This window comes from Ctenocephalides felis, unplaced genomic scaffold (genome assembly GCF_003426905.1).
Source record: "Ctenocephalides felis isolate EL2017-DRISC unplaced genomic scaffold, ASM342690v1 CF-g0.4_SCAFFOLD_01886, whole genome shotgun sequence".
Lineage (NCBI taxonomy): Eukaryota > Metazoa > Arthropoda > Insecta > Siphonaptera > Pulicidae > Ctenocephalides > Ctenocephalides felis.
Window position 1 is genome coordinate 6,834,622 of NW_020538040.1, and position 25,875 is coordinate 6,860,496.

A 25,875-nucleotide genomic window follows, 5' to 3' on the forward strand; every position below is an offset into this window, starting at 1 on the left:
ACAACTGGCTGTCACATTGAACATATTTTTTATAACTCTTTTTTTTTAAAAAAAAAGTCTGGTTGTTTTGAACTATAAAAAAATTATTTGATTTATGCATAATTAAACATAAAACTAACAAAAACTAGTGGCATATGGCATCGTGCCTTAAGTAAGACAAATTGCTGAAACTTCCTGTACCATATCAAAATGTTCGAGGAATATTGAGTATTGAATGAAATTTTTTTTTTCTAAAGCAATTGTTATGTCAACACAATCAGAATGTTTTTGAATCATTCAATTCGGATGCTTATTTCTCTCAAAAACTGCCATTTTGTGTACATTTAGCTCCGTATCTTTGAAATGGCTGAACCTGTCTTTGGCAAAAACTTATCACCACTTCTCCCAATCATTACTAATTTAATGTTTTTTAGATCATTTTAGATCAAATCGGATGCTCCGTTCTGTCAAAAACTCGATTTCTATTTTCTGCACTTTTTGCTCTGTATCTCCGTAACGGCTGGACCTGCGATTGCCAAAAACTAATGAGCACATCTCCCTACCAATAGGAATCGAATGTTTTTTGAACTTGATGGTTGATCCGTGCGCCCGAAAACGTGAACGAAAAAATGCGGCCACCAAAAACACACGCACACACACAGACACATCCATTCTTCTGAGGTATGCCAGAATGTTCAGAAACCTAAAAACCGTAGAAAAATGGAATAATTTTCATTCTTGATTTTCCGCCCATTACTATATATAGGTAGTTATAACTAACCTACGGAAAGTTAACAATTTAACGTACAGCAAATATACAAAACCACTTTTACATACATGAAATTTATGGAAAAAATCACCCCTTATGAAGAGGTGCTGGGACGCGAATAGCAAAAATAGCTGACCACTTCAATTAAACTATTTGGTTTCAAAACAACGCAACTTTGACCTAAAAATGATTCGGAGGATTGTCAAATTCTGACCACTCCACTTCTTCATTGTCATTATTTCCAGAATCTCTAGAAATAATTGGCAAAACCTTACGTCTTCTAGGATGAAAAAAAAATTTCATCCACATACACTACCAAAATCAGTAATATCAAAATCACTTCCAATTTGTGATAAATTATTGGCGCAAACTTTACTATCGCTATCCGATGCTATTATTTCATTATTGCAAATAACAATGTAAACAAGAGTTGAACTATACAAATCTGACTAATAACTAAAATATTTGATAAAATATATATTGAACACCTTTTTATTGCTGTAAATTCTGCATATTTATCTACAAAACAAATTGCGAGTAGCTTGAATGAAAAGAAACTTGAAGAAAAAACATATTGTTTCTGATCCTTATTTTTATTCTAAAAGCCTTTCAATACGTAAATCAATTGAATCTAGAGAAATGTATCAGGTATTCTTTCAATATCATATGCAAACCGATCAGATAAAAGTATTTTGACTCGCTTTTCAAGTTAGTCTATTCAAAGCGTAATAATACCTTGCCCGCCGATAAGCAACAATCCTCGCAGAGCGTAATTTTACGGGGCCCGCCTATAGTGTGTTAAGACTGATTAAAAAAGATTTGAATTTTATATTATTTTTCTGGATGGCCCATTTTGTGGAAAACTAGGTACAGGTGATCCGAGTTTCTTAAAAATATAGATTAATTGCAGGATGATATATTTAGGGACAGGATGCATGACAATAATATGGATTATTTTAATTTGATATAGTATAATAAAGGATTAGGGTTTATAGCTGCTATCCTGTATGAAAGTATATAATAAGAAATATATATATATATAGTAAGAAAATATATATATATATATATATATATATATATATATATATAATATATATAATATATATATAAAATAAATAAATATATATATATAAAAAATATATATATATATATAGTAAGAAAATATATAATTAGACCAAGGTTGATAAGGTTGAAAAATCACGAAATATCACGTGGGGTAGGGAGGGATATAGTAAGATATCACGTGCATTATTTATTTATTTTTAACTGTTTTTTTTTTTAAATTCAAACATTTTTAAAACAAATGAAAATTTTACAGTTTTTTCGCGTAACTAAAAATACACGTGATGTTTGGTGGAGGATGGAAGGTAATTTTAAAAGTCACCATGTATCACCAAGGGAGAGGAGGTCCAAAAATCCTTAAAAACACGCTCACGTGGTTAATGGTGTACACGCCCCCTTAAATGGAATTTGTAATGACTATATAAGTGGAAAGACCAAAAAGACATGGATTGGATTATACCATGTTTTCTATAGAAAGTGTATAAAACTTCCAGTTTGATTGTATTGACAAAATATAGACAAACTAATGGGGTTTATTGTTTTTATAACACCTCATTGTATATAACATTCAAACAACACATCCTTACACACTTAAAGTACTAATATTTTTGATTCTCTAGAAATTATTTAGAAAATGACTTACTTAGCAAAACAACGTTTACCGGGTCAGCTAGTTTAATAAATCTTCTAAAGTGTTTGTTTTTACATATCAGAAGAGATCCGATAATTATGTCTCCCTTTACCTTCGTGTATCCCTTGGCAGCCGCCACGTGCAACGCTGTCGCCCCCGTCCTCGGGTGCGGCCTGTCGCCGCACTCGCCCGTCCTGAGCCACCGCTTGGCGTCCTCGAGCATGACCCTTTCCTCTCGCGCCCTCGCTGCGGCCACGTCGACTCCCCGTCGTTCGGCGTCGGCACGCAGCAGGCTGCGCATCGCGTCCGATTCGCCGATGTCGAGCGCCAATTCGCCGTCGCTGTTGACTAGAGACGAGTCGGCGTCGTGCTCGAGCAGGTAGCGGGCTATACTGACGAACCTGGGGAGGAAAGATAGAGATTGTAGAAATATGACACATGGATAATAAGAACTAGATGTAAGTAACATTTAGCCTCAAGGCAAGATGCATGAACTTTTCGATACTTATACATAACAAACTTAACACTAAACCAGCCGGCAGCCTATGTATACACATAAACGTAATTTTCTTGAGATTTTGAATATGGATCATTGAGTTAAAAAAAATGAGAAACAAAAATTCGTGCCTCAGATTGCGCTTTTACTCGTAGTTTCTCTATACACAATTTACGCATTTATCTAGCTAGGATGTAAATGTTGAAATATACCTAAAGTTGCCATCTACAAATTTTCGACTTCATATTACATTTCTTAGCCATCTGGTCTGCCACATTTTCACCAAACAACGTACTAATTAAGGTAATGACCATACGTCCCCGTTTGGCCGGGACAGTCCCGGATTTCCACTTGTGTCCCGGGTTTTTTTCAAAAGCAGTATTTGTTCCGGGTTTAATTTTTTTGTCCCAAATTATCCCGTTTTTTTTTTAAATTGATAGGTAAATTAACAAAATTTATTGAGACAAACAAACAAATGCCATTTTTTTTTCAAATTGATTACGAAGAAAATTAAATAAAATTTTATACAAGACTCAAACGATAAAACAAAAATCGAAAAATATAAGATATAATATAATACTATAGACAAAAAAGTAATAAATGTAATCAAATAATAAAATTCTCACTAAAAATCCGCAATTCTGATTAAAAAATTGATTTATATCGTATCCTTAAATAGCATTTATTATTTTGAAACCACTAACCCCCCCCTCCCACCTCCGTCCCGGATTTGACAAAAAAAATATGGTCACCTTAGTACTGAAAAAAATGGAAATAACTTAACCATTATTTATAAGAAATTCAATAAGTAAATATTGTGAATTTTATATCGAAAGGAAAAGACAACTATTGAGTTGTTTTTTCCAACATGTCAATGTAGTATACAATGTCCCTTTTCGGCAAACTATTGTAAATTCATTAAATTTACTGAATGTCCTGTACTGGACAGTTGTAAATAAAAGAGTTAATAAAAAAAAACCTTAGTACTAATATAAAATATAATCATTTTCAGTACACTTGGGATAAGAAATTTGTTGGTTTACTTTTATACACCGTGAGAGTAATAAAATTTTATTCATATAAATTGCTTCAAAATCTGTAAATAAAAGTATCAATTTTAGAACAACAAACTATTCAAGTTCAGAATTAAACGATCTCTCCTCTTGTCATTTTCCAAATAGAGAAACCATTCATTATATATTTTCTTATTGACTTCCAGAACTTTATTACAAACATCTATAACTTCATTCTAAATTTGTCTTGTTTATTTGGTATATTTTGTATAAATCTGCGCACCTACATTTCCCCAAATGACATTTTTTTCATCGGTCGAATACAATCGCAGACAATATTTTTATCATAACTTAAGAATTGTCATATAATTTGTTAATGGTATTTTAACGTTCAAAGATGTCTAAATTACACACAAAGTTTAAAATGGCAATTTTGACCGGCTTTGGTAGGTCTAGTGTTAATCAATAAAAATCGAGATCTATTGATATTTTTCCTCTTTGTACTTCTCTCTAAAAAGTGTACATTATACTAAATTCCATACAAATACTTTAATTCTTCAGACATCTCACATAGCAGGTATGATAATATCTCATAATCGACTCTTCGGGTAAAATGTTCAACTGCTTATTTAAAAAAAAAACTTTCGCTAAAAAATAATCAAAATGATTTCCAATTAAGGGGGTCTTCCTATGTGATGAGTTGAAAAAATTGAATTTTTTTTTATTTCATATTTCAGTAGATTATACCTTTAAAAATATTTATTATATCTCAAATTTGATTATATCTCAAATAGTTTTTGAGTTACAGTCATTTAAAAAGTATACATATAGTATATAGTACAACGATCATTTTATCTTTAAACGCGTTTTTCTCAAAACTGTGTTTTTCAAACTTGTCTCCATTGTATCTCAGAAACGGCTGGACCGAATTACTTGAAATTTACAGGGCACATTCAATATATTTAAACGCATGGAATGAACTATTATCAATCAAAAATTTCAAAACTTCGATTTTTTATAGCAAAAAAACTAAAAAAAAAAACGCCTAATTTGCAACTTTTATTTCAAATGTCTATAAAACATGCAATTTTTTTTGTATTCATTTGATTGTAGATCATTCCGTGCTTTTAAGCCTACAAATTAAAACGCCGTTTATTTTTTTTTGGTCAGATAAGCCGATCAGCCGGAATCGTGGAGGAAGTGGGAGCTCTTTTTTTCGAGGCGGGGGTGTTCAGAGCGCTGTAACTCTAGCTTGACTGAATATTTTCAGCTGAAATTTTATATTTATACTGTCCAAATATGTATTAATAAATGATAAAAAACTTGAAGCTCTAACTATTTACTGGTCGTAGAAAAAAAATTCTAAAATATCCCTAAAAAACAGGCCGTCACATAGGAAGACCCCCTTAATGTCTATAAAACATACTCATGAAATCTGTAATTATATAAATCAAGTTGCATTATTTAACACATTTCATTTCATTCATTGAAATTGCTCAGTATAGATTTTGATTAGAATCATTTAAGTGCATCACGAAATCATAAACTTCGATGATTTTTTATAATTCAATAGCTTATTGCAGCCCTATAATATTTTTTTTGTATGTTATTTCAGACTTTAAAATCTAAAGATCCAAAATTCAAGGTACTTTTAGGTAACTTCTACTTCCATGCTTCCATCTCATGTGACTTTCTTGTCAGTTTCTTGTTTTTTTATTCCTGCAAATCGTCCAACATTTGTATCATTCTCTCTCATTTTATATGACTTACTATTTCACCATCAATTGTATTATATGATATAATTTATATCCAGAAAAGGGGACACTACCAACAATCAAACTAAAGATGAAAACGATCTCTTACAAAAATCAAAAGAACAATCAAACTGACAAAAGAGGAGAAGAATGAGAAATTCGAGTGATGGGCAAATTATAATGAGAGGGTGAAGTTCAATCTACTGACAAGAAAAACATAGTTCTCTTATTGATCAAATCTTCCATCTACGATTACATCCTTCGTCATACTCTTTTTCTCTGTCCTAGTATAGAGCACTCTTACCCATTTTGATCCGATCCAGTTTTTTCAAGAGTTGTTTCCTTAACCTTCATCCATCTCTAAAAGTATCAAAATAGTTTTAGTCGATTCTTTTTGAAGTCCATGTCTATGATCCGTACGAATTTGCATTTGTTTATATACCAGAGTGCACCAATTTCGTACCATAATTCTTCCTTCAGACTCTTTCGGCCAAGTTCATAGAAACAAGTCAATTCATCCATGTTCCATATCCATGCCCATGTGGAATAAATATTTTCCAAGTATGTAATGAATACGAACATTAGTATAGTAATGGTCTTCGGCGTGGATCAGTGTGCGCATTCTTTATCGTACTAAAGTAATCATCATTATTGCACGAGCATCAGCACGAGGGAATCGGGGACAGCGTTTATTATTACGTCATTTAACTTAATTAAATATATAATTCTTCAGATAACACACACCTGTAACTGTATGTGTATACATGTGTTTATCTACATATATATTTATATATTTGTATATAGTTGGGTTAGGTCACTGCTGGTAAAATGTCACCACGAGCGAGTCGTCGTGCATTTGCAGCATTTGCATCAAAGCGACATTAATCACTCGTTATGTCTGTTTTATGATTATTTTAAATTATTAAACAACACGAGTTACTTGAATTTTAATTTTGAAAGCAACAAGAATGATCGTACCTTAAAAACTAATAATTTGCTAAATAATGTTATCAGTAAGAAGCCTTAGAATACTTTTATTCTTGTCAACTTACCGTAGGGTAAATTATAGTAATTGCAAAAAAATCGAAAATGAAAATTTTTATATATCTTTACGTTTCAAAGGTTTCTGAACATTTTGGCATACCTCAGAAAAAATGGATGTATGTGTGTATGTGCGGATACAAATTTTCGTCGACGATTTCGGGAGCACGGATCAACCGATTTGAATAATTCAAAAAACGTTCGATTCGTATTGATAATGAGACGTGCTGATTAGTTTTTGGCGAAGGCAGGTCTGGCCGTTCCGAAAATTCAGGGCAAAAAATGCCAAAAACGGTAACACAGTTTTTAAAAGAACGGAGCGTCCGATATGAATAATTCATTAACCTTTTACTTGTGTTGACAGATGAAGAATTGATCAAATTTTCATGAAGGCCGTTCTAGCGGTTTCGGAGATCTAACGAAAAAAGTAAAAAAATGCCATTTGGCGGTCAAAAATGATCATTAGACATATGCACATCAAATTATCAGATATTTTATAGAGAACAATAAGTATAAATTTTGTTTACATTCCTATGGGTTCCGTATCAATGTTTATCCGATACGCGCTTTATATTTCGTCTCTATGCAGTTAAAGCAGTACGATTGCTTAAAAAAGATCAAAATTTCTAAAATATGCCAAAATAAAAAAAAAACATTTAAAAAAAATTTTTTTTTTCAAAAAAAGTAATTTTTTGTCAAATTTATAGTTTCTCAAAAATCTCATTTTTTCGAAGTAATTTTTTTTCACAAATGTTAATAGTTTTTAAAAAAATAATAATTTTTGATACGGAAAGTTCCAGCAATTTGCCCTAAGGCACGATGTCATGCGCCCCACTAGTTGAATTATTCAAATCGCTTCATCCGTGTTCCCGAAATCGTCGACGAAAATTTGTATCCGAACACACACACACACACGCACACACACACATACACACACACGCACACACACACATACATCTATTTTTTCTAAGGTATGCCAAAATATTCAGAAATCTCTGAAACGTAAAAATATATAAAAACTTTCATTTTCGATTTTTTTTTGCGATTACTATAACTTGCCCTACGGGAAGTTGATAAATCAATTATTACACATTTCGGGAAGTTCATGCAACTTGCCTTAAGGTAAAATGACACTTCTAACTAGTTTTGATACATTATTTCCATAATTTGCTGACGTAAATTTATAATTGATTAATTTGTTAAATTTGTAGTTCACATATAAATAGTGAGAAACTTCAAAACGCAAAAAAACTCAAAACGCAAAAATCGTAAAATATTGTAAGTTTTCAAAATATTTAAATTTTTGGTAAATTTTAGCACTCTAAAAATGATTAGAAATTGATTTTTACTGTTGCACTTACTTCCATAAAAAATAATTGAAATTGATTTCTGTGCATAATTATATAAGGACATTATTCTATCACCATATATTGGTAGTAGCAGAAATCTCCGCAAAAATTAGGCCTAACTTTTAGTCTCCTGAGTTATAAATTTTGATTCGATGTAAAAATATATATCCAGGCTGCAAACGTTGCTTTTGTATCATATTTTTAAATTCGTTTTGAAATAAAAAAAAATTGAGCAGCGACTTGAAAAAACTACTCTGCATATAATTTTTTCCTCTAAGCCGTTCAATAATCTTTCATACAATATTATTCCATCATAGTGAATAAAGTTTCCTTTAAAAACATCGACAAATTGAGCTTGCTCTCTTTTCTCTCATAACTTAATTACGAATGTTTACCAAATATCCAATCAATCACTTAATTAAATCACGGTAGAAAACCAAACAATACGCTATGTATTACATTTAATCATTGGGCGTTTACAAGTTATCAACGAAAATGCTGATAATAAATAATAATGCTGGTGCTGATACACTACCACACCCAGAATTGATTAAAACAATTATAACACCATGACATGGTGAAATGACTCACCAGAAATAATAATTAGGAGCATTATCATAAAATACTGTAAAATAAATAAATTCATAGAAAAATAACGAAACAAAGGAATTAATATATAAATCTGGTTGAAATAATATTTTTAAGATATATAAAATTCTATCGGCTCTCCTATAATGCCTTCGAAGAAAGTACCTATATTTTAACATTAATTTTTTATTATTTTTATTTTTACACCTAGATTTTTCATACTATTTAAATGCTATATTTTTTCAAACATCATTTTGTTCTTCAGTATATAAAATTTCGAAATTTGAATTTGTATTTGAATTTTCATATCGTTTGTTTTAATAATAACCACAAGAACAACAAATAGGTAAGTAAGTAAGTAAGCTTCGTAAAAATATGAGCAAATTTTTTCCTAATTTCAATTAATAATATAGGTTCGAAATTAAATAAAGTAAGTAAATGCCTAAATGGCTCACTGAGTCGAGGCCAGTTAATAAAAAAAAAAAAAAAATTACTGACCCGCAGGATGCAGTGGCGTGCAGGGGCGTCCAGGCTTCGTTGTCGCCCCTGTTGACGTCAGCGCCGTGCGACACCAGGAATTCAACCATGTCCAGGTTGTCGTCAATGCAGGCCTGATTGGAGAAAAATATACATATATTAGACAAAAAAACGAAAATGTAACAAATAGAGAATAAATAGATAACAGTTAATTTTATTGAATTGCAGAGCTGCTCAATTATTATTTTCACTCCAATTCTGCATCTAAGTAGTTTTAAATATGAAGGATCTACATTTTATTATTAAACTATACTTTATTATTTTCTTTATTACCAAATATATTTTTACTTGTATAAAACTATACAAATTTTAACATTGCAAATATATTTTGAGATTGAATAAACTTGATAATGAAAAACCACTAAATGATAAATTCGATTATTTCAATAGAGCAATTTTATTTTTAGTTTGTTTTCTATTTCAAAATAAAGTAAATCAGTTATGTTGTTCCAAAAACTTAACTCTATTGTAATATGCAAATTTGACAATAGTTTTACAAAATATAAACAAAAGAAACAGCTCGACCGATCTTCACAAAAAACTTATAACCAACAAGAAACCCGTCGAAAGGCTTTTAAATTATCAAGTTCGGTTCAGGACTTTATATTATTAGTTACTTTTGGAATTTTTATTATTTTGGAATCAAAAGCTAAATCAGCTGATATACAAGCTATTATATTATTTTATGGTGAATTATAGGTAAGAAGTTTATTACAAATAAACTACAACTAGACAAGACCAGTAAATTATATTTACTATACTGAGAAAATAAATAAATGTTTTATTCTAAATGATTACAATTAACTGAGCTAATATAATTTAGCAATAGATCAAAATAGTTTTCCTCTGATCAAATCAATTATCAATAATCTAATAGAGGTCACAGATTTCATTTTTACTAGTACAAAAGTAATCTTTAGTAAAATTACTAATTTTGTTGTTTTACAGTTATTTCGGTTATTTGATGATGCAATAGTATTTTTTTTAATTTTACCAGAAATCGCTGATGCGAATAGAATTCATAAGTCCTTCATCATAATGATTTTTTCAATGGTCTAATAAATATTTAAAATAATTATATTAATAATTTGGGAGCAACATTGAGGCAAGCAAGCATGCATGAAGTTAATTCCATAAAGATATTAATTTTCAAGACTTTTAAAAAAAATTTAGAACTTTTTTAGACAAGGTCTAGAATCTTTATGTAAAGTAAAAATACAGTAAAAATACTATGGAATCTTGAAATTAATTGAAATATTGTTCACGAGATTTTTTCAGCTCGACCTTGGTACAAAATACAATAAATATTGAAAGATTAATATTGTACGTTTCGATACTAGATATGTGTCAGCATCCATCCAAATGAAATATTGTAGTAATATATTTAGTTGGAATTTTATAATCCATTCCTCAATATTTTTGGTCCATTATCAATGTATTTTGTATATGATTGTTTTATGTTAACACTTAAACTGTTTAAGTTTAATTAAAAAAATGATTTTAATAGAATATTTTGTAATATAATATTTGATTATAACACAACATATCTGCTAATGATGACCATTTCCAACATCCTTGTTAGTTTTTACTAAAATAATTACTAATTTTATGTAATATTTGTACCTTATGTAATATGAAGTCTAATTTAAGTCAAATTTTTAGTCAAATCTAAAAATTGTATTCAAGGTCTAAATGACCCCCAGGTCAAAGGCTTAAACAAATAAATAAAAAAAATGATTATATTGATTGGAATGAGGAGATTTAAGTAAAAAATATTTTCTATGCGTATTGTGTATTATCTTCGTATGATTGCTATTTAAATTTGTTTGTTTATAGGGTAAATATGAAATTTTTGCTTTGAATTATATTACTGTATCATAAATAAGTATGATTCGTGTATGTATATAAAAGTATAAATTCGTAATATTCATAGAATATATTTGATATATACAAAAGCTAACCAGGCCGACGCCGTTCCTGTTACCGCGTCCAGGAATAACCTCCAAGAGAATGACGTCACGGGCCTATAATACTATATCTCTCTCTACGATCGGATAGAGATCAGATTTGGGAAACATTTTATGAAGGAAAAAATTAAACAAATTTGTTCATTATAAAAGTAATAGTTATAGACAACAAAAGTATGATCATAGCATATAGCACTTTTGTGAGAAATTTAGAAGTACCAAAGAATGTTGTACCACAACGTCATAGAAGACAGAGGTCTGTCAAGCTGTCCATAAGGAAATATTAAACTAAATTTTAAACAAAAAATTTGAATTATACACAATTTCAGTTTTGCATGACAAACACTACGGATATTGTATTTAAATGTTGTTAATATATATTTGATAATAAAGAAAGTTCAAGGTAGCTTAGCAAGGAATGAAATACTCCTGGTAAATAAACCAGATCACTGACTGAATCATTTTCTTATCGCGAAAAGAATTGCATTGACTTGCTATTACTTCCATAGTTTAATATCTTTAATATATTTGAGCCTTCTAAAATAAAATGCACTAAATATATTATAATAATTGCTTATTATTAATAATATATAGTTTCGTATCCCTGATGTGATCCTTCTATGTTGAGTCTTTCCTACTGACCGCAAGAAGTATGGGTGAACAGACAAATCATTACAAAATCATATATATATATATATATATATATATATATATATATATATATATATATATATATATATATTGCGTGCAACGGAATTGACAAGGATGACCAACAACTACGCCAATTGAGAGAAGTGCAAAAGCCTCCCAGAAGATCACCTAAACTGAATTGTCATAGAAATCATTATCATTCGACAATAATGTCTCTAATCTCAAAATCACTGTCATTGGACAGATGATTTTTTAGTTTTAAATTTCGTGTATTTATTTTTTACCTGAATTTAAAAAAAATCCAAACATTTTCAAAAAAAAAATTAAAAGAAATTTTTTTTTCTCATAACTAAAAATACACATGATGTTTGGAGGAGGGAGGGGTAATTTTAAATATCACCAAGGGCAAAGAGGGTCCAAAAATCCTTAAAAATCGATCACGTGCTTAATGGACGCCCCCTTATCCTTTTGAGATAGGTGTAAAAACTATTGTATAAGAAATTTTAAAAAAAGGCCAACAATTTAGTATGACTACATATTGAGTGTTTCCATTCAGAAGTTCGAACCACTTAAAACAGCTTGATGTCAAGCAGAAGTAAAATTGGTTTTTGCTTGGAAATTAGCAATATATTTCCAAGTAAAAATAGACCTTAAACAACATTGTTGTATCAATAAAAAATGATGAATTCATAAAATAAAGATAGGTCAACCATTGAGTTCGCAAAACGCAAAACGCACACAATAACTCATAATATATTTAAAAACTAGATATGAAATTAGTAGTTCCATGGATTTGTGCCTTAAGACTAATTGTTGGCTATGTAAGCTTAGTTACATGAACTGTCAAAAATTTTTCATTTCCAGATTACACAAAAAACCACATTGATCACAATTGACCACATATTTTTGATCTAAACTGGATATCACTGCTGCACGATAACAGGCTGTCCGCAACGAGTGTTGAACCCAAAGCTTTGTGGTTACATATTTTGTGTAAATTTTTTGGGTTAACTAGATTTTTAATTTTGAAGTTCATTTATATTGTTCAAACAAATGTACTCTAAATTTTCGACAGTATGGAATAACCGATTTGTATGATTAAAAAACATTTGGTTCGTACTCGATCGCGAGGCGTTTTAGCAAAAGGCATGTCTAGCCGTTCCGAAGGTATGGTGCAAAAAGGGTGTAAAAATGGTCATGTAGTGTGCAAAAATGCTTTTACAAAAAAATTCGTAATTTTGAAAATTTTCAAAAAAAAAATAATTATTGTTAAAAAATTTAAATCTTCGAATTTTTTTATTTTCAAAAAAAAACTATATTTTGAAAAATTTAAAAAAATATCAAAATTTTAAAAAAATCGCTTCCTTACAAAAATTGGAGAATATTTCGAAATTTTCAAAAAAAATCAAATATTTTCAAAAATTTCCAAATTCTCAAATAAAAAAACATTTTTTTCCAAAATTTCAAAAAAAAGTGGCAAACTTTTAAAACATTTTCAAAATTGAAAAAAATCCTAAATTATCAAAAAAAATCAAATTAAAAAAAAGAACAAATTTTTTATAAACATATACACAAGCTGTATGTAGAATACTCTCTTCGCTCAATTTAATAATCTGTTTGAAATTATTTATAACAATGATCATTTTCATTCCTCGAATGTTCATAACAGAACCATATCAATTACAATGCGACATTTGAGACTTTAATAACAAAGTGAACTTCATTTATCTTATATTATGCTCCAATAAGTTAATTTTGTAACTTTTATTTGTTATCCCGACCCCGTACCAGGAAAGATCCGAATGTATTTCAGTATCCGACATAACAATGTGCCAAACTAAAATATATACGATATGCGTATACATTCGCTCACGATCAGTTAGTCAGTAGTTAGTAGTCAGTAGTCCTCTTCTCCCGTAGACGTTTACATCAATTTTCAAAATAGATATATAATATACGAGGAGTATTCGTCTATTATTGTTTGACCCAGAAATCGATTCGTAGTGATAGCGTAGACTGTCACCGCCCTATTGGTAATGGATGTTAAAGTTTCCATTCAAGAATGAAGATGGAAAATTTGGGAAAAAACGCTATCTAGTACCATACTTTTATAGATATAAGCAAAAACTGGAATGTATTTGAATTATAAGTCTGCATAAACTTTAAAACATTATAATAAACTCTTTTTCTGAAGAAGGAAATGAGTTAATGATGTAATTCGTTTCATCCTTCATATCAAGATTTACATAAGTTTGTAAAAACGATTAATAAACTAGTGGTGTATGGCATCGTGCCTTAATGCAAATTGCTGGAACTTCCCTTACCGTAATGAAATATTCAAGAAATATATAATTACAAATATATAATTACAAATACTGTAACTTTCATTATTTTTGCTATCTTATTGTTATATCTGAGCAAATCAATTGTAAATCATAAATCAATTTATCTCCAGAACATTAATAACAATCGTCATTTCATTTCGAATTCAAATTAAAAAAAAAATAGTTGCCTAATAATTTGCACAAATTAAAAAGTGCTCCCGTCTAGTCACAGCCTAAACGCGTTTGCAAATAATTCCATGCGACATTTTCACTTATACTGTGCTTAGCTTGGCGGCATTTTCATATTGTTCAATAGTTTTCACAGAATTGGAAAAGTGCTCCAGTACATAAACAGTCTAAACGCACTCGGGTAAACATTTGTACCAGAGGCTGTGCTTAGCCTGGGTGATTTTTTGAATTTTAAATGCAAAATTACAAAAATATTTTATGGAAAATTAAAAAAGATGTAATATTTTTTTATCCTCAAAAGCAGTTGTCTAGTCAATGCAAGCAGAAAGTTTTTTTAGATCATTCAAATCGGACACTTAGTTCACTCAAAAACTGCCGTTTTTTTTACATTTAGCTTTGTATTTTCGAAATGGCTGGGCCTGCCTACGCCAAAAACTAATCACCTTTTCTCCCAATCATTACAAATTGAATGTTTTTTAGATCATTCAAATCCAATACTCCGTTCTCTCAAAAACTCGATTTATATTTTCTGCACTCTTTGCTCTGTATCTCCGTAACGGCTGGACCTGCCATTGCGAAAAACTAATCAGCACATCTCCTTATCAATAGGTCGAATCGAATGTTTTTTAAACCATTCAAATCGGTTGATCAGTGCGCCCGAAAACATGACCGAAAAATTGTATCGATACATACATACACACACATCCATTTTTCCTGAGGAATGCCAAAATGTTCAAAAACCTTCAAAATATCGAGAAATGTGAAAATTATCAATTTCGATTTTTGGACGATTACAATAACTTACCCTACGAGAAGTTAAAAATGGAATTTTATGCAAATAACCATTGCTACTTCTCTGTTACTAAAGTTAAATATTATTGATAATATTTTGATTATTTAATGGCAAAATGCTTGTACCCGGCATATTATGACATATTTTATTGAAAAAAATTGAGGAAATTGTTGAAATATATACCAATAAAATCTGAAAGTTTCGTTTCAATTACATATTTATTTACTCGCCTAAATATTCATAAAAAAGCGATTTTTTTAACCTTTAAAACAGGCTCCCACCATAATGATTATTTTGAGATGCTGATAATAGGCCAAACCTTTAATGATGGTCATTTATAGTGATTCTTCTTCAAAGTTTAAATTTTCTTCCTTAAAGTTTAAATTTTCTTCGAGAGATCAATAAATTCATTTTGAAAGAATTCCTGGGCAATGACTTCAGAAAAAAAATGGGCAAATCGAGATAAATATTTGGTATTTGGAGGTAGAACAAGTTTTGGTTTATGTTAAAATTCTCAAACTAGATTCATTTCCATGAAAATGTTACATGTGCAAATCATCGGCAATAAAGATTTTAACATTTCCAAGAAGATAATAATACTTTAGGTTTCAACAAAATTAACCAGTTAAATAAACTATGATTGACGAATATATTCGTTATGGTGAATAGAGTAAAATTTTTTGTATTGACAAGTATATTCGACATATAAAATATAAAACATTTGATATTTAAATTCAAATTATTGAAAAAAGCAATATATTCTGACATGTCACGTTGTCCTTAATATTTTTCGAAGCTATGAATGCGTTTCGCCTTAAGGCAAGCGTTTGCCTTAAGGCAAGTTGCATGAATTTCCAGAAATGTGGAAATAATACTAGTGTTCATTTTCAAAATAGTTTGTGTTTCATTTAAAACTATTCTTACTCTTTCAGATTCATTTATTCGGTTTTTTATTTAATGAACTGTACGCACAGTTCAATGAAAGCGACATAAGTTCAAAGCAGAAATTTTTCCCTCCTAATTAGAAATTGTTTCCCTCCCAATTAGAATTTTTTTTCCTCCTAATTAGAAATTTTTCCCTCCTAATTAGAGATGTTTCCCTCCTAATTAGGATTTTGACATTTTTCCCTCCAAAGCTTGATTTTTCACCTCAAAAACCTGATTTTTTTCCCTCCAAAGTTTTAATTTTTTTTCTTCAAAGCTTACGTTAGTGATCTTTCATCTAAGTTAATATTTTTCATGAAAGTTCAGATTATTCTTGAAATATTTGTCTTTTTTTAATGTGATTCAATGAAAAGTACAATTTCAAATATTTAGATTTTAATTTATAGTCATTATTTTCTTAAATTTAGATTTCTCATAAATTTATATTTTTGTGAAACCCTTCTTTAATGCTTTTCATTGAAATATTGAGAGTTTAAAGATAATATTTTTCATGAAAGTTAAGAATTTTATTGAAATATATGTGTTTTTTGAATGTGATTCAATGAAGGGTTCAAAAATAATATTTTTCATGAAAGTTAAGATTTTTCTTGAAATATTTGTCTTTTTTGAATGTGATTCTATGAACGGTCCAAATTCAAATATTTAGATTTAGATTTAGAGTCATAGATACTTCTTAAATTAATATTTCTTTAATGCTTTTCATTGAAATTGAGAGTTTACTAAAAATAAAGAATTGAAATTTTCAATAAAAAGCCTATATTTTCAAAAAAATAAAATCATTTGTGTTTTTAAAACCAAGCAATTATTTATGAAAATTTCACAATAAAATTGTGTTTTTTATTAAAAATTACTCCTTCTCGGGAAAACTTCGCAGAATTATTGAATTGTCTTTTACTGAAGGGTTGAATATGAATGGAACTTTTACTCAAGGGTTGATGAATATGGATAAAAAATATAAATACTTCTCGTTCTTTGAAAAATTAATGAAAATTACTAGACACAAAATACGCACATTTTTCGTTCTAGTAACATCCAATAACCAAAAAACGATTATGAATTTGTATTAAGTCTTCCATTGTCAGTAGCTCAATTATTCTTTTACAAGAACAGTATGAAATTCAGCAAGGCGTTTCATATAAAGAGCCAGTATATGTATTAATACAAATATGTATGTATAGTATATTTGTAGCCAACGAACGAACGAACGATTCAACATACAAATATATAATATGTATATGTATATAGTATAGTATTTATATTTATAAATGTAGTCGTGTATAAATATAAATATAAAGCGCACAGATAGTGTTTATATTAATCATATGTAGAACGAACATTGAACTTACCGACACTCGACAAGAGGACAAGAATTATATACGAAAAACATTACCAGACGAGTCGAGATTTTGAGGAAAGTAGTAAATATAATTAATATGTGATCTTATGAAGGTTGACATGATATAAACTAGTGGTATATGGTAAGGTCCCTTAAAGCAAATTGCTTGAAATTCTATGTTTTAAGTACAGGAATGATTTTTTTAAATACATATATAAGAATTTATCCTTTATTATGATTTTAGATCTTTTATTGATATTTTAGATCCTTTATTAAAAATATAGACCCTTAGTGTTCAATGAAAAGCAAGAACAGAAAACATTAAAGAAAAATATAAAGAAATCAAAGTTTTTTAATCAAAACCTGCCAGTAGAAAATAAAGACCCATAATTGAAAATTGGCCCATCACAGATTACAAAACTTTCAACCGAAGTTCTCTCTTATTATAAAAAATGCAGATATCACTTGAAATTTAATTATTTTTTGAGAGTTTAATAATAATAATGAAAGTTTTTTTTAATTTTTAAATATTATCAAAAAATATCAATCCACAACAATAATCAAAATGTAAATTAGTAATAATTATTGAGTTGGTGGTTTAGTTTCAATTTTATTATTTCAGACCATAATTAGCCTTTTAAATTTTGTTAGACGTCAATAAATAAGCATTTAAATTCTACATTTGGTATTATAATATATACTTATAATTTTAAGGATTTCAAATTCTAAATTTTCCAAAAAATCTGTGATTCTAAATGTTTGAATTTGGACCCATCGTTAAAGATTAGGACCCATCATTGTAGATCAAAATCAAAAGAGACAAAAGTTTCGAGGAAAATCAAAATATGAAAAAAAAATTGATATAATTAAAGTCTAAATTAAAAAAAAGTCTAAATTAAAAAAAAAGTCTAAATTAAAAAAAAAAGTCTAAATTAAAAAAAAAGTCTAAATTAAAAAAAAAAGTCTAAATTAAAAAAAAAAGTATAAATTTTAAAAAGAGTCCAAAATTTTAAAAAGAGTCCAAAATTTTAAAAAGAGTCCAAAATTTTAAAAAGAGTCCAAAATTTTAAAAAGAGTCCAAAATTTTAAAAAGAGTCCAAAATTTTAAAAAGAGTCCAAAATTTTAAAAAAGAGTCCAAAATTTTAAAAAGAGTCCAAATTTTTAAAAAAGAGTCCAAAATTTTAAAAAAGAGTCCAAAATTTAAAAAAGAGTCCAAAATTTAAAAAAGAGTCCAAAATTTAAAAAAGAGTCCAAATTTAAAAAAGAATCCAAATTTCAAAGAAAAGGTCCAGATTTCAAAGAGTTCAAATTTAAAAAAAGTTCGAAGTTTTTAAAAAAAGGTCCAAATTAAAAAAAGGTCCAAATTGAAAAAAAGTTCAAATTAAAAAAAAATCCAAATTAAAAAAAGTGCAAATTAAAAATGTCTAATTCCAAAAAAAATAAAGTATTAAATTTTGACTTATAAAAGTAAAAATTAAGAAAAAATATAAATTAAAAAAGTCAATTTAAAAAAGAGTCTTGAATTAAAAAAAGACTAAATTCTTAAAAAAGTCAAATTTTAAAAATATGTAGTTCAAAATTAAAAAAAGTCCAAATCTAAAAAAAGGCCAAATTTAAATAAGTCCACATCTAAAAAATAGGGCCAAATTTATAAAAAGTCCACATCTAAAAAATAGGGCCAAATCTAAAAAGATTCAGATTTAAAAAAAAGTTTCATATTTTTAAAAAAACGTACCATTTTTTTTAAAAAAATAAGATCCAAATTTAAAAAAAAGTCCAAATTTAAAAAGAAAGTCCAAATTCGAAAAGAAAGTCCAAATTTGAAAAGAAAGTCCAAATTTGAAAAGAAAGTCCAAATTTGAAAAGAAAGTCCAAATTTATAAAAAACAGCTCCAAATTTAAAAAAAAAAGTCAAAATTAAAAAAGTCTAAATTTAAGAATAGCCTGAATTTAAGAAAAACCCAAAGTTCAAGAAAAATCTGTAAATCTAAACTAAAATATTTGAATTTAGACCCATTATTGAAGATTTGCAACCATCATTGAAGAATTGAGCTTTTCATTTAAAAATTGGAACCCTGCATTGAATATTAGTTAGACTCTTCATTAAAGATCAAAAGCAAAAAGAAAAAATCTAGATTTATCTAGATTTCTATCTTTAAAGGTCCAAACTTCCAATAGAAGTTTTGAATTAGACTAGAATTAAAAATTTAGATTTTTTAAGAAAAGTGTTTATTTTTTAGATTATATTAGTTTTCTTTAAAATGTTTTAAATATTTGCATATAAGAAAATTAATCAAAATGAAGAAGTAATAAATTTAAAATGAGACAGACACTGATCACAATTAGCCTTTTAGATTTCGTACAGAGAATGCACAATTAAATTTTAGATTTATTAATTATATTATGTAAAAATGTGTAAATAATTAAGAAAAATACATTCAAAATATTCTGCTTCTAATTTGATACATTCTTTTACCATTCATATTTTTTAATTATTTTCTTTACGATGTGTGTTGATGAGTAATAACATAACCTCCAGTGTTTTTCTCTATAAATAAATTCAATAGAAAAAAAACTGTGTTTATCTACCGAACGTTACAGATAACGTTTTTTTTTCATTTCATTTCAATTTTTTTTGTCGGTTCCGGTCGATGGCATTTCTAATATCAGAGATTCCTATCGCTAGAGAAATAAAATATATGTGCGTTCCTAGAAATTATATTATTCATATGAACATTAAAAACAATTCATAGTAATTTTAGTACTTGGATATTTTATTCTTTTAAATTATTGTAAAATATATTATTTCTGTAGTAATTAACTGTATGTTAGCGAAATGATTGAGACAATTCGTGTTTGAATTATATCAACTACTTTTTTGTGAAAAAGTTTTTGGTAATTTAGTTTTTAAATATCTTTAATTTATTTACTAAATATGGAATATGATTTTATTAACCCCTAGGGAATGTTATAGTAATCGCAAAAAAAAATCGAAAATGAAAATTTTTATATATCTTTTGTTGAGAATTGTGTTCTTTATAATTATAAATAATAGCAATAAGTGAATTCATGTGAACGATGTATAATCCAAAGTAACGGTAAATGTTGCGAATATCTTGTACATCTGCAAGACAACCCTTTATAAAAGTTTATGTTAGCTCATGTACCCTCGGCGAGCTATCATAAAACTAGAAATATTGGGAATATTTTAAAATGTAAAAATATAAAGTTAGTTAGTCCTGAACTGTTGAAGAAGTAACAACTAAAATATTACAATAAAGCGCTAAATAAATTTTTGTATCTAAATAAATTCTTTGATTTCACGCACTTCCAGAAGAGCTACAAATATTCTCGTCGTTAAGTATTTCAAATAAAACTCTAATCTACTCAAGAAGTCATTAAAAATTGGTTTCATTTAATCATTAATTAGTAAATTCATTACTAACGTCTCTTCACTTTACGTTTCAGAGGTTTCTGAACATTTTGGCTTCTGAACCTTAGAAAAAAATGGATGTATGTGTGTGTGTGTGAGAGTATGTCTGTGGGTGTGTGTGTGTGTGTGGATACAAATTTTCGTCATTGATTTCGGGAACACCGATCAATCAATTTGAATAATTCAAAAAACATTCGATTTGTATTGATAAGGAGACGTGCTATTAGTTTTTGGCAAAGGCAGGTCTAGCCGTTTCGGAGTTACGCGGCAAAAAGTGCCACAAACGGTAACTCGGTTTTTAAGAGAACAGACGCCCGATTTTAATATTTCAGAAAACATTTTACTTGTATTAACAAGATGAATAATTGATCAAATTTTCATGAAGGCGGGCCTAGCGGTTTTGGAGATTTAGTGAAAAAAGTAAAAAAAAAAAATGCTATTTGTCGGTCAAAAATGATCATTAGATATATGCACATCGCATTATCAGATATTTCATAGAGATTTTAAAAATTAGTATAAACTTTGTTTACATTCCTATGGGTTCCGTACCAATGTTTATCCGTTAGACGGCGACGCGGCGCTTACGCGCTTCCATATTTCGTCTCTATGTAGTTAAAGCAGTACGATTGCTTTGAAAAAAAGTTCAAAATTTCTAAAATATTTCAAAATAAAGAAAACTTTTTTTTAAAAAAAAAGTAATTTTTTGTCAAATTTATAATTTCTCAAAAATCAAATTTGTTCGAAGAAATTTTTTTTCATCAATGTTAATCTTTTTAAAAAAAAAAATAATTTTCGGTACGGGAAGTACCAGCAATTTGCCTTAAGCGCCCTACTAGTTTTAATGTAAAATTGAGCTTTTCATAAGCTCAAAAAAAAATCTCAATCGAATTTCACCCAAGAACATTCCCTGATAGAAATCGAAATGAAAAACAGGAGTTTGTGACAAGAGGATAAAAATTTAGGGTTAGATGTATTTTTTATATACGCATTATAAGAAAATTAAAAAATATAAAATCGACCGAAATGGAAAGAAACGAAGCGGCGCAACTCCTACCACTTGGTTTCAAACAAATCATGGGAAAACCTGCCCTAGAATATACTAACAGTTTCCCAAATTTTCACGGCGATTTTAAGAATGATTTATAAATGCAAGACACATAGATTTATCCCATAAATGTATTTCCTAAACATAATAGTCGAAACTTTTTCCTCTCAAGTATAATATTAAATATGTGTCAGAAGTGTGTTTTATGGTTTATGCAACCGCGTTCCCGTTTTGCAAGAACGAACGAACGTTCTAACTTCTAACGTTCGAATAAATAAGCAAAGGATAAAAATAATTCGGTTCCCGAGTTAGAAAATAAAACAAACTGTGTTACGATGTCAGTCGGAATCGATGATGCTGATTTTCGAGAGCAATTTTCCACTGCAACTGGAAAATTCAATATTAAGTGCAAAAATTGTTATGTGCCAACATCTTTATATTTAATATGTCTTTACGTGTCAACATCTTTATGGATATCATATCTCTATGGAACTCATAAGTTTCTAACCTCTGCTATGGACTCTACGACTTTTAAAGGCTCTCTATATTTCTGGATAGTGCAGTAAATGGAGAAGAAAACCTCTGAATTTTTTACTGTGCTCCAATTTGCATAAAATATTGGAGAACAATTTTCCAATGCAACTGGAAAATATAATATTAGGTGTAAAAAATTATTGTTAAGAGCCAAGATCTTTATATTTAATATGTCTTTACGTGTTAACTTTATGGATATAATATCTCTATGGAACTCATATATAAGTTTCTACCCTCTGCTATAAACTCTACGATTCTAAGGGCTCTCTATATTCCTGGCTCTCTATATTCCTGGCTCGGACGGATAGTGCAGTAAATGAAGAGGAAAAAAAGGGTGCAAGTAAAACTTCTTTAGGCGCGACTAGGGTGTAAATCCGTACAAATGCAACGGAAGTGCCTTACAGCAGATAAGATAAGATAAGAGTCGAGTGCCAATGATTCATCATTCGCTCTCGATGATATCTTTTCTGGACGGGTTTGAGATGATTAGTCGTCGCGTATGTAGAGATCTGTCGTTGTATGCGTACCGGCATCAACGTTGTATGCGTATCGATACCAACAAGAAAATCGGCATAGATAAATAAACATTCCAAAGTTACATTGTAGTACAAATCTCGAATTAATGAAAAATGCCTGAATCAGAACAATATTTTACCCTGTTCCTTCAAAATAATAAAACAAGTTAAACATTTGTGCCATGTACTAAACGTAAGTTTATTGATTAGAAATTATGTCTATATTATTCGTAGTTTTTAGGCAGGACAGATATTACAGCTGTTCAAAGAATGAGATTATATCGCCAGCGAAAAAGTAAAAAAATACCATCAGTCAATGAATGTATGTTAATTTTAATTACATGAAGTTCTTCAAACACAATTATTACATGATGAGTGAAGTTGTGAAAACAATATTTGTTGAACGAATATTATAGAATTCATCAATCAGCAATTACTTCATTTCTCTAATCAAGGTTAATTTCTAAATGCTAATTACAATGACAAACCGATCATGTCATATTTGAAGTATGACTTTATTACATTGTTTTTAAATATTATACATATTTTTAATGCTATTATAAATATATAATTTATAATTCATCATTATATAAATGTGAATAATGGTCGACATTAATAAATGTGTGCATCGCGAGTGTTACCATATTACTGATGAACACTATTCAAAATTGTTACGATGTATTTATTTTTAACTTAAATGCCATCTTGTACAGTAGCAAACAAGTTTTACTTCAATCGCGTGTGATCCTTACGCGCACTTTTTTTTTACTGTGCTCCAATTTGCATGAAATTTTGGAAATAGGCTAATGTTGCCCTTAAGTTCAAAACTAAAATTTGCACACCGCCACTACCCCCCGAGGGTTAATGCCATCTTTACCCGCCAAAGTCCCTTTATATGTATAAATTGACATTGAGCCATTTTAACGTCAGAAAACGTGTTTAATATTAAAGAGTAAAATTGTATTTTGTAATACATTTATCTTACAATAAAATCATTTTCAATCCCTTCAACTCTTGCGAACAACTTTTGAGTTGTAAAAACACCTAGAAATGGTTTGGTATTACATAAAAATATGTAGTATAAAGTAAATGATATTTTATCCTCTTAATCTTAATTATCGAATTTTCAACCCTCTTAACTCTTAAAGCCACAACCCCTTGATGAAAAATTGTTTAAAAAAATATCCTGAAACTGATAAAATTAATGATTTGAATGAAAATATTTTTTTCTCTTATTCTTTCTGATATATAATGAAAATAAGTTGTTTTTTTAAAAAAAAAAAAAATGGAAAAGGTTTTTTTTTCTAAAAATCGTGAGATTTTTGAAAATTTTAAAGTTGTGGATTTAAAGTTTGAGATATGATAAAAATAAGTTGTTTTTTTTAATTTTTTTTTTAAATGGGAGAGTTTTTTTCTCTAAAAAATCGTGAGATTTTTGAAAATTTTAAAGTTGTATGTACTAGAATCCATTAGGATCTCTTGAACCGAGTTAATTCTAGATGGAATACAGTTAATATTGATTTTGGTGGAAATGGTACTCATGAAACCATTTGATTTTAATGAAAAAAAAACATTGTATGCGTCTTTTAATTGCATGATAGCTCACTCATTTTACGTGTAAAAAACTTAACAATACTCATTTTAAAGCTTATTTTGAGCACTATAAAACCCAAATTTACTTGACCGTAAAATGTAACATCTCGTCGCCAGATGGCTTTAAATACAACAATTAAATTTTGAAATAAATTAAAAAAAATGTCTTTGCTCTTTTATATATGGCGTAATATTATACCTAAAACACTTTATAAAACACCGATTTATTAAGGTTACAATTGACATAATTTTATTCATTACATGATTTTCGTTAAAATGTATATTTTTGGAGATATTTGCAAAGAAACGATGAAAAACACCAAAAAAAAACGAATTTTTAGTAGCCAGTTACCTAAAAAGTACTTTTTTTTTTGAAAAAAAAAATTGAGAAACATTTTTTTCATACAATTAGTTCTTATATCGATACCCGATGATAAAAATAAAATTACACCACTGATAAATTGTTTTCACTTTTGAACTTGAGGGTAAGATGGACCATGGATGAATTCCATGAAAATTTTATGAAAATTAAAGCACAGTAAAAAAATTCAGACGTAAAAAGCTCCATTTACTTGAGGAGCCTTTTGAAACTTAAGCTAGTACACAATTGCTCTTTAAAATTAAAACTCGACCTTACAAAATCAATCGGAAATCAATATTTAATCAATAATATTTCACTGTAAATAAATGTATTTCAAGTTGTTTTTTATCCCAAGGAGCTCAGATCGAATCCCGATCTGACAGTAGCAAAACATAAAAAGTATGTATTATTTATGAAAATTGCAACTGCAAATTACAGTCGGATACAATTTGCTTCAATATATTTTTTTTATAATTGCGAACGATTTCACAATAATTCCATATTCCCTCGGCGACAACAATTTCTTTGTTATACAAATCGCGCGTAGATTTCTATTTCTTTTATAAATATGTAATAGTTTGTCGCAAAATCATTTTTATACACAATTGTGTTTTTGAAGAAGGAATTCATTTTTACTTTTACGCACGTAAAATAATAGGAGAGCTAGGAGAAAAATTGTAAATGGCAAATATATTCGAATAGATAAAAAAAAATTGTAATTGTACCTGCATAGACTAATTGAAATAAGGATAAATTAATAAATTTTAAAAATAGAATTAGGGCATTCATGAACAAAATAAAAATAAAGCATAAATAATGAACTATTTAAATTTCAATTTTTTTATGTTCAAATTAATTTTTTGAACATTTTGTTAGCCAGCAGGCAAAATTTTGAAAAAGTTAACCGTATAGTAAAGTAATATATAATATTAAAATAAATAAGCATAAATAATGAGAATATGATGAAAG

At 28.6% G+C, this 25,875-nt stretch overlaps 1 protein-coding gene across 10 annotated transcripts in view; it reads right to left on the bottom strand.

Annotated features, from left to right (window-relative positions):
• The window catches only part of LOC113375662 (protein phosphatase 1 regulatory subunit 12C), a 173,164-nt gene that overhangs the window by 123,607 nt on the left and 23,682 nt on the right, over positions 1–25,875 (bottom strand). Inside the window, exons 2-3 of one of the 10 annotated variants that reach the window (XM_026615588.1) lie at positions 9,181–9,293; positions 2,554–2,842 (exon numbers count right to left, since the gene is read on the bottom strand). The exons of the other annotated variants lie outside the window; for them this stretch is intronic. Of the exons in view, the coding sequence (XP_026471373.1) occupies positions 2,554–2,842; positions 9,181–9,293 (402 nt within the window). The remainder of the gene's footprint in view (positions 1–2,553; positions 2,843–9,180; positions 9,294–25,875) is intronic. 10 annotated transcript variants of the gene reach the window in all.